Source organism: Lingula anatina, chromosome 2 (assembly GCF_051362555.1).
Source record: "Lingula anatina isolate TDL-2025a chromosome 2, LinAna3.0, whole genome shotgun sequence".
Taxonomy (NCBI): Eukaryota; Metazoa; Brachiopoda; class Lingulata; order Lingulida; family Lingulidae; genus Lingula; species Lingula anatina.
The window spans coordinates 38,744,138-38,754,270 of record NC_141768.1 but is presented as its reverse complement, the minus strand read 5'-3'; the positions used below and the strand labels follow the sequence as shown (position 1 = coordinate 38,754,270).

At 36.8% G+C, this 10,133-nt stretch overlaps 2 protein-coding genes across 8 annotated transcripts; one reads left to right on the top strand and one right to left on the bottom strand.

The window, feature by feature from the left end:
• Window positions 1-1,266: 1,266 nt before the first annotated feature.
• On the top strand, window positions 1,267-8,613 carry LOC106152153 (sodium/hydrogen exchanger 9B2). 7 transcript variants are annotated; one of them, XM_087003818.1, is made up of 11 exons: window positions 1,267-1,411; window positions 3,350-4,005; window positions 4,542-4,629; window positions 4,865-5,047; window positions 5,211-5,386; window positions 5,553-5,659; window positions 6,011-6,175; window positions 6,413-6,521; window positions 6,858-6,994; window positions 7,272-7,346; window positions 7,625-8,613. In XM_087003818.1, exons 2-11 carry the CDS (start codon window positions 3,474-3,476, stop codon window positions 7,781-7,783), a joined length of 1,731 nt encoding a protein of 576 aa, XP_086859944.1. In that variant the 5' UTR covers window positions 1,267-1,411; window positions 3,350-3,473; the 3' UTR covers window positions 7,784-8,613. The 7 variants fall into 7 exon arrangements, with proteins under 7 accessions (XP_086859944.1, XP_086859949.1, XP_086859950.1 ...); XM_087003819.1 differs by lacking the exon at window positions 1,267-1,411 and adding an exon at window positions 1,463-1,750; XM_087003820.1 differs by lacking the exon at window positions 1,267-1,411 and adding an exon at window positions 1,463-1,763.
• LOC106152185 (uncharacterized) lies at window positions 7,884-9,629 on the bottom strand. Its single transcript, XM_013525686.3, has 2 exons — window positions 8,881-9,629; window positions 7,884-8,347 (listed from the first exon to the last, which is right to left on the bottom strand). The coding sequence occupies exons 1-2, from the start codon at window positions 9,038-9,040 to the stop codon at window positions 8,037-8,039; spliced, it is 471 nt and encodes a 156-aa protein (XP_013381140.2). The 5' UTR covers window positions 9,041-9,629; the 3' UTR covers window positions 7,884-8,036.
• Between the last annotated feature and the right edge of the window lie 504 nt (window positions 9,630-10,133).

Below are 10,133 nucleotides of genomic sequence, written 5' to 3'. Positions count from 1 at the left end.
GTTATCTCTGACTCTTTATTTATGGAGACAGTTTAAGTGTCAGATAATATTCTAACAACATGTACCTGTGGCTGGCCGTGTCATAGCCGTTACAAAAATATTGAAGTTATTTCTGTGCCTGCATTATTTTAATGATTTCATTTGCGGGCACTCAAAAATTTTGTCTACTATTATCAGATTGCAGGAGTTCTATCTTTCATGTTGGTTGCACCAGTCTGAAATCCGGTACCTGCCCCTGTTTACTAGCATTTTAGACCCAATTAATCCAAACTAGGATTTAATGCACAGTAAATAACCCATTGGGCGAATTCGTTTTACTCGTCTAAAATACCAGAGAAGTTGCTAACGCATGAATTGTCGTGCTGGTAGGTAAATTTACTAGTCGATGGATCGGTTGAGACCTACTCGCACACTCCCTATGAAAACTTTGTTCAGTTACATTCAGTAAAGAGGTGCTAATAAATAACCACGAAAACTACACATTCGTGTTTTTGAAATTTCCAAAGACGTGTTTGAGTGTTGCGACTAACAACACAACCACGACTGCCGCGCAAGCCACTCTCATGCCCGTCGCGTTCACGCCGAACAGCTCCTGCGACGTAAATCACTTCAAATAAAAAAAAGTGGTTAAGACGAGCCATAAGTTTACAATACTACGCCATTTCAATTCCTTAAATCTTTACATCTAATTATTAAGTACGTAAATATATAGGCCTAACATCACTGATTTCAAATCGCGTGCGGGTGCGTTGCAGAATTTTCCAAGTTGACCTGTTGACTGACCGGTTTGATGATGCCACGAGTTGTGACGAGATATACACAGACGTAGATGAAATCAATCAACTAATGGTTTTTTCCCCGAAAACTGAATTTCTGTCAGAGCAAGCTGTGTCAAATGGGACTGGGCAACCACGCAATTTTCATGCCACTCGCACTGTCAGTTTTCGTTTTTACATTGAAGTTCAAAAGGCAATATTTTGCTCGTGTGACAGAAAAAGGTAGTGTTCGCTTTATCCCATCAAGTAGATTAAGCAATAGGGGAAACATCGGGAAAATAATACGAAATGTCCAGCATTGGACGCTGTCCAAAATGGGACTGCGGCGTAAAAGATGTGATAACTTGATAATTTCTATGGAAATGCAGTCTTATTGAAAACCAGTGAACCTTTAAAAATCTGCAAAGCAGGTCAAGTACTAATAGTTAGTTAAATACCATTAGCGTTTGTTATCAGGAAAATAAGTGTATGATGGATCAAAGACGAATGTAACTCTTATGCTCTAAAGGTGTGTATTGGTTCCTACTGATCTCCAGCGCCACCTATACAGAAGCTAGTTTTAAAAAGGATAAAAAAATATTGATAGCAGTCTTCGACTTTTTAACGTGAACGAATTACCACACGGGGAAGATAAGGTAATTGACAGCTTCCATATGTTTTGTTTGTTGCAGGTGCGTCTTGACAGTCTTTTCCAAGATCGTTTCTTTTGCCCGGTGTGGTGTGGCTAAAAGTCGAACGTTCCCGTTACCATAGCCGTCGTCCTCTGCTTGAGAAATTGAGCTGGCTTCTGCTTCTTACGATTTAAATCTTCTTTTAAAAATATCAACAGCAATCCATAAAGAAGACTTTTAACTGCAATTCTGTTTTCTCACTACTGTTTAATCATGACAAAGGTATGAAGCGTGGCACAGATGCACGGTAGCAGACCGGCCGTAGCAGACGACCAGAGATCGACGAGTAGTTGACAGTTACAGGTGCAGTGCGCCGGTAGTGACCTGTTGGATTTTTAATCAGTTGTTTTATCCTTTTAAATGTGATCTTCACATAGAATTTGTATGGATTATAACCTAAATTTTTATTTAGTTTTTTTTTTGTTATTTGCCTACTATGTGTCTGCTGGTATTTAACTTGCAACATCCACGATACTGGGTAACAACACTTGGACCCCATTTCCAGAGATTAGATCGATCTACTTTAGATCGACCTAACTCCCTGGGGGTTCACGCTAAATAGCTATCAGCCGGGCGGACACAAAAGTTAATTACCCCCTTACAGCTTGTAGTAGGCGGGACGGACATTTAAGCCGGATTATCTGACAGTAATCTAGTGAGACTCCCACGCGGGGATAGATCGATCTAAAAGCTCTGGGAATACAGCCTTGGACATGGGCAACATGGCGCCAACCTTGTGAGCACACTCTCTGCTTAGAATATTTATCATATTTTGCTTTATATTCATAAATTTTGGAAAATGTAACATTAAACACATACAAAAATTATTAGGAAAAAGTACACTTAACTTCACAGAGTTGGGAAAGCATGCTGCGATCCTAAATCAGCAGTTAAACAGTGACAACATGAAATCCTCCCTTGTGTGCACACCCTCCGTTTATAATGAACATCGTATTTTGTTTCATATTCATTAAGTTTTGAAAAATGTAATATTAAACACATATAAAATTATCAGGGAAGATTACACTTAACTTCACGGAGTTGGGAAAGCTCACTGCGATCCTGAATCGGCAGTTAAACAGCAATGACAAATATGAAGTCATATTTTGTGAGTTACACGCTGAAAAGTGGGGGCCGGGTATAGCTAATTTAATTAGTCTCATTTAATATTCATGTGACCGGGTCATTACGTCATCATTACGTCATCAATGGAAATCTATGCTATTTATGCTAAGTCCATGGGTCGAACCTGAATGGGCATACAAAACTAGCTGTGGTTTCGTCATCTTGCGAGTCTGGAGGAAAGGAAACAGGATTGGGTCGACATAACATCTGTGATTACACACTCAGATGACAGGGTTTCCTTACATGTTGTTTTATGAAAAGCAAACTGTATTTCAGGTATTTTAATTTAAATCCCGAAATTGAACGATATGTATACTGTAGTTTACGTGTATGGGAGATAATACTTTGTACTGAAGTTGAAAACATAAATGATAGTAACACACAACAACCCGTTTTCGTCACCCATTAAAATTTGCGACGAAGAGCAATTTTTGTTTTTCTTTAGTGTGTGTGCCCAAATGCTTTTTTGTCATATCAGGGATCATTTTGGGCACACATAAATCAGGGTCTAGCCCTACAAGATTTGTCAATTTGGAAAAATTCATGTAAATGGCTACCAGCTAGTATACAAAGCGGGGCCATAGCAATCATCAGAAGGTTCAATAGTCCAAAGGTTCGATGGTCCAAATGTTCATGATAGAACCTTCGGGCCAATGAACCCTTGGTTAAAAAACCAGTGAAAATGTTTTTTCGGACCAGTGAACCTTCGGACTATTGAGATGCCCCCAACAAAGCAGTCTGCCTTAACCTGACTATGTTCAATAATTTCTGTTTCAGTTATTTGATCTTATACTGACCAAGACATTATAGATGTTATGTACAGAGCAGCATACACCAGTAAAAGAACAAATTATCCACGTGATTAAACTGTGTTGAAATAATAGAGAAAAAAGAAACAGAAATGGATGGGGAACAGAATGGCCCTGCTTGTCAAGAGTTGGAAGAAGATATTCCAGAAACAACAGATATGTTGTCAAAAGATGCCCCAAAGACACTCGATGACATATCAGACCTAGATGCAGAAAATTCAAAAACAGTAAAATGTGATAATATAACAGAAGAAGAGCTGCACCAGAAAGTGGAAAATGTACATGGATGTTGTCAAAATTGTTGCATATCTCTGTATACGAGTATCAAACAGTGTTGCTTTAGAACTTGCCAGCCATGCATGACAAAATACCATCCACATAGGGCATCAGGGTCCAGGACTCAAAGGTGTGCTTATGCCTTTATGTGTCCCCCACATGGTAAATTAGCAAAGGCTGTAACCATTTTTCTTGCCATGTTGCTGTTTTGGGCCGTTTGCTGGGGGATCACTGGAGAGCAAGCCTTACCTGGAACAAAAGGCAATATATTTGGACTTGTGGTGTTGGTGGTGTGTTGTTTGCTTGCTGGTGCTGCTGTGGAACTTATTCATCTCCCAGCATTGTTAGGTAGGTTGTGAATAGGCCCTTTTCACATCAGCTGGTATACAGTACTCAGTACTTTAGGGATACAATCTTTGCCATAACACTAAGATTGATAACTTTAACAATAGCCTGGCTATTCTAGAGAAAATTCTTTAACATGGCCAAAAATTAACTTCTACCCAAACTGTAGGAAGTGAACTTGTGAATACAATTAAAACCTTGTTAAGTGTAATTACATGTCGAGACCTACCAATGGTATACAAGTACAGATTGTATAGCTTCAGCATTTGGCAAAATAGTTGTTAGGCTTAATTTTATTGATGTTTTTTTGAGCTGTTGAATGTTTGTTTTAACAAAAATAATTTGATTGCTGTTTTGTTGTTGTTGGTATCAATTAAGAGTATCTACAACAATATTTTTGTCAATTTCCTGGTAATTCTCTTCTGTATATTCTTTTGCAAATCAGTCATAGATATTGGTTTAAAATTTTCTTTTTTGAGTGCAAATTTTACATATTTGTAATTTTCTTGTGTCAAGTGTAATCTGTACTTTTTTTTCAGGCATGCTAGTTATTGGTTTTGCACTGAAAAATACTCCTTACATAGATGTGGCTAAGAATATTAACCAAGAATGGTCAGCAGTTTTAAGGTAAATTGGATGAATTCAGGATTTGCCTTTAAAATTCAAACTTATTTTGGAATTTTAGACAACTTCTTGGGATGAAATATATGACATGTTTGGCACAGATACTTTTAGGGAATATCTACTGAATTTATATACTGTAAACAGAATCACAAATTTTAAGTAATACATGTATAAAAAAAAAACAAACATTTTAAAACATTATGCTACATTATCAATCAAGATGTTTTTCATGCATTAGGTCTATGGCATTGGTTGTGATTTTGCTGCGTGCTGGTTTAGGGTTGGACCCACAAGCCTTGAGGAAACTTTCCTGTGTTGTGATCAGGCTGGCTTTCACGCCCTGTATGGTGGAGGCAGCCACTGTAGCTGCAGCAACACATCTACTCTTAGGATTTCCAGTAGAGTGGGGATTCATGTTAGGGTAAGTTACAGTTTACATTTTTTTCTCATTTCAAAATAAATAATTTTAAGCATTTTGGAATACATTTCATATTCAAACACAAGACAAGGGTGTTATCATATTATAACAGGTACTCAAAGTTTAAATAGTGAGTGTGTTTTTTTTGCTTCATGGAATATTTTAGATTTGTACTGGGAGCTGTGACACCTGCTGTGGTTGTCCCCAGTATGCTGAGTCTCCAGGAGAAAGGATATGGAGGGGACAAAGGAATAACCACATTGGTAGTGGCTGCTGCAAGCATTGATGATGTTCTTGCTATTACTGCATTTGGTGTCTTGCTCGGCATTGCCTTTTCAACTGGTATTTGATTTCTTCCTCCTTTGATGAGTACTATTTTTGTTATTCTTTACCCAGTTCAATTTGAAAATTTTTAGAAGTACATTAGTTTTCAAATTCTTATCATGATTGTTATGCCATGGGTAAATGGTGATAAATGTCATATTTTATTACCAGCCATGTTTTCCAGGTGACATTGCTGTCACTATTGTCAGAGGGCCACTGGAAGCTGTGTTAGGAGTGGTGTATGGGGTAATAGCAGGGATAATTGTGTGGTATTTTCCTCACAAAAAGCATGTAAGTTGTATATTGCCATGGTTTGGGGGTTTAAAGCTTAAAATATTACAGCTCTAAGATATCAAGTTGGGAGGAGGGTAAGACCCCTCCCCCTGCCTGTGTATATCATTTTCTTATTGATGATAAAAAGATGCAGTTAGATTGGGAAAATATTTTATGATGGAACTGTAATTAAAACAGCTTGCAGTTGTTATAAAAAAATAAGATTAATGTGTTGATTTGTTTTATGATTTAAAAGAAATTAAAAACGCCAAATACATGTATTAATTAAAGGCCTACATTTCTGCTTAGCAAATATTTTGTCATTTTTGCTGTGACTTATCTCATTTGTTTGTATTTTCTACATTTTAGAAGCATTTAAAGTTCTACAGAACATTATTATTACTGCTGGGTGGCTTATTTGCTGTGTTTGGTAGTAACAGTGCTCAGTTACCAGGTGCAGGAGCTTTAGGTTGTCTTACAATGCCATTTGTTGCTGCTTTACGATGGAGGAAGGAAGGCTGGGTTGAGGATAATGTAAGAAATTTAGTGTATGTAATATTAAAAAATCATTGAGATTAATACCAGCACATTTAAAATATCAGTATTGACCAAACTGTTGTGTACCATAATATTATGAACTAGCAAAATCTATGCAGGATTAAGGAGATAAAACTTCCTCATAATAAGGAGATTAAACTTTGTCTTACTTGCTGTAGGTTTCAGCAGACTTTTGTGGAGCTGTTGATGATTCTTTTTTTTTTTTTTTTTCAGTGCCCTGTGACAAAAAATTTGGGGAGATTATGGGTCCTTTTTCAGCCACTACTCTTTGGACTTATAGGTGCAGAAATTGATATCTCAAGCCTACAAGCCAGTACTGTAGGTAAGTGACATTTTTAAAGGATTTAATAAGCATGGCTGTCATATAATCATATATTTCAGGGGCAGATCCAGAGATATTTCTGACAGTTCCACATTATCTTTGTTGATCCATCTTCCATTTTTTGACCGTCTTTCGACAGAAAAAATTACACATGTAGGTACTCATCAATGTAAACTTAGAAATATGACCGTCTTCCAGAAGACCCAGAAGACAGCCTCAATCCACCCCTGTATTCAAATTATTAATGAGGGCAATAAAAAAGCAATATTTACCAAGGAACACACACCAGAACCTTTATATAGTGCTTAAAATAAGTTTTTAGATCTTTTTTTCCAGGCTTAGGAGTGGCCACATTATGCATTGGACTTTTTACAAGAATGGTGGCATCATTTCTTGTAGTATTTGGAACAGAGTTCAACTGGAAGGAAAGGTTCTTCATTCCATTTGCATGGCTTCCAAAGGCAACTGTTCAGGTATGTGATTATATTTACTGTAGACTATTTAGAGATCTTATCACTCATACAATGATCAATCATTATTTGTTATTTGTTGATATATAGTTGACCAAGAATCCCTAATTTCATTTATATGCAAATGAAAATTGTTCCGAAAAAAATACAAAGAACAGTAAGTGAAAGTATTTCAATAATAATTGTGTACTTAGTAACAAGAGAGTCTGTCAACTTTGTTGACTAAATTAACAATTACACTGATTAGTGCTTTAGTATATTCTTTCTGGTTGGCTAAAAGGCTGCCATAGGACCAGTAGCTTTGGATACAGCCAGAAGGAATGCAGATGTGACAAAAGAACATTTGGGGATACAGGTATCTGAACTTTGTAATTCTAGCAAATTACAAAAAGTAGAACAACATGAAAAAGTGTGAATGAATTTTTCAACCAAATATGATAGTTGTACATATTGCATATTTGTTGATTAAAGTGGCAGTTAAAGGCAGCCTATTTTTAATAAAGATTAATGACAGCACAAGCTGTGAAATATTTATTACTCTTCTGTATTAATCATGAATGTGGAAAACGTATGATTTATCTGCCAGACATTGTTAATGAATTTGCTGTAGGTTTAGCATTTATTTTATTTTAGATCTTGACTATAGCAGTATTGTCCATTCTGATTACGGCACCTGTTGGAGCAGCAGCTATAGCCCTCACTGGACCAAGATTGTTGACAAAAACGAAACATACAGATCCCAATAATCAGGAGCTAAATGATCCAGATGACTTGCCAATCACAGAACTTTAACAATCACAAGAAATTAAAAAGATATATATATATATCACTTCGATTCACTTGCATCATCAGATATTTTGTCATAATAGAATATGCAGTAAACTCATAGTGATCTCATTTAGGAGTTATTTATTTATTTACTTTTTAAAGTAAATTGTCAATTTTGATAATCAACATTTTATCAGTCATTGTTTTGCTTCATTTAAATTCAGAATATTTAAGTAACAATTTTAGTAATGTTAACAACAAGTTAGCCAAGATTCCATCAGTTGGTAACTGTACTGCTAGGCACCAAGCACTCAAGGAAGTCTTGCACTACCACCACACCTCTGGGATCACACCAACGTTGAGCACAGGGCCCAGACTTGATCAAGGCACCAAGAGGGAATTGCTGCCCTTGCCACCAGCATCCTGCATTCTCCAGAGGTGGATGGTCCAGGGGTGGGACCAAGCATTCCACCTTGTCAATCACTGCCACATGACTTCCAAGGGTACACCAACGTGTGCTGCAGTTTCCAGCAGCTATGATTTCTCCAGGAGTGTAGGATTTTTTCATCCAGTAACAGCCACTTTTCCCTTAAAGAAAGATATGAAATAATTCAAATTGCCCTCTTTTTTAACCTTTTCTCTTATATTGGTTAACCACCATTGTCTGATTGATGAATGTTTCAGATACAACTAGCAGGTAGAACCTTGTGTTTAGATGCATCTTTTTTGAATCTAGAAAAATGTTCCTTGGCTGTTCAAAAAGTATACAGTTATCTTTTTACTTCTTTACAATAATTTTATTTTTCTTTACTTCTTTATACGTAATACGTAATAAAGGAAAATACATTATTGAAGTTATATGTTGTGAACTGAAATTTGAAAGACCTCACTTATTCCAACATTTTATTAAAGTTTCAGCATACTTCATATTACTGAAGTTAAGATTCTTCTCTCAAAATACTTTCTGAAATCGAATCAAGCTTTTGAATCATCTCTCATAATCTTACGAAAAACTCAGTCGAGAGTAACAAAGAAAACTTTTCTTTTTGAAGGAGGGGGGCAGCAACTTAAATGCATTGTAACAACAGACATCACAGGCAGAACTAGACTGGACAAATTACCTGGCTGTACATTTGTAACTGCTGGTCTTTGGGGCTTGCTGGTTGCAGGCTGGACTGTAGTCTTATGGTAAAATTTGTGGGGTATACCTCCAGGTTGACAGTTGACAACAACCCACAGTCCAAACAGAACTATTAAAACTTTAAGTAGTTGTGGATTCATCTCTCAGCACTCACTGGGCTAAAATATGTGCCTTACCCAGGCAAGCCCACTATATACTACCAGTTCAAACACCTAAGATACCAGATGATATTATGTCTGATAATCTGTAAATTTGATTATGCTATCATTTTGTGGTATGGTTAGAGCTTGGGAACCATAGAGGGTCCTGTCTGTGTGGTAACTTTGTAAGTTAATCAAACTTTGGGGGTACTTGTAAGGTGGGTACAATGCACAATTCTGGTCTGGGATGGCCCTATCATTGCCCATTTACTTGGACCTTGTAATCGCTATTAATCAGGTAGATAAATTTGATGGACAGGTAGGTCAATGTGATCTGTAAAGTTTTGGAATATTGCCAGAAAAAAAGATGGACCCAATATTTGTCTAAAACTAAAATACTTTTTATCCCCATTGTGCCAGTTTCTTTCTCCTTTATTTCCTTTGCTGATGGACCCTGTACATCTAATAACACAAGTCGTGATAAATGAAAGGTTCTTAGTCCCATCAATTGGTTTCAGAAAACCATGACATACAGCCTTTCAGCATTTGAGCTAAGTTTTTAATAAGCTATGCCAAGTAAAAAGATTTGTGGACCCAGTTCACAGAGGAATTTAACTGTACTAAATGTATTTATTCATTTTGTCACAAGACAACCAAAGATATCCCTGGTCACTGCAATCCTGACCGTCAGAAAGAAGCATGGGCATTTTTATCCTGCACATTTATGGATGTGCTGATAAATGGAAGCACTTCTATTTCCCCTCGAGTTGGTCCCACACATTAACTTGACTTAGGAAAAGGTTTTGCATGGTTCATCAAATCCCATTCCATTTTTTACATAAACACAACCGCTTTTGTCATCATACAAATGTGGACTTGCATCCATTTTTCATTGAGCACTTACCCACAATGCTGCCCATTTCCAGTAACACAACAGGGGCACCAAGATAAAGGGTGGCATAAGACAAGTTGGTCCATCTAATATCACAAAGCATGAACAACTGAGGGCATTTTGTCTAGATTTCTAGTTTGTAAGTTAAAAACTACTGTGCAGTGTTAACAATCAGCAAAGTTTGATGCAATGCTGCTGCAT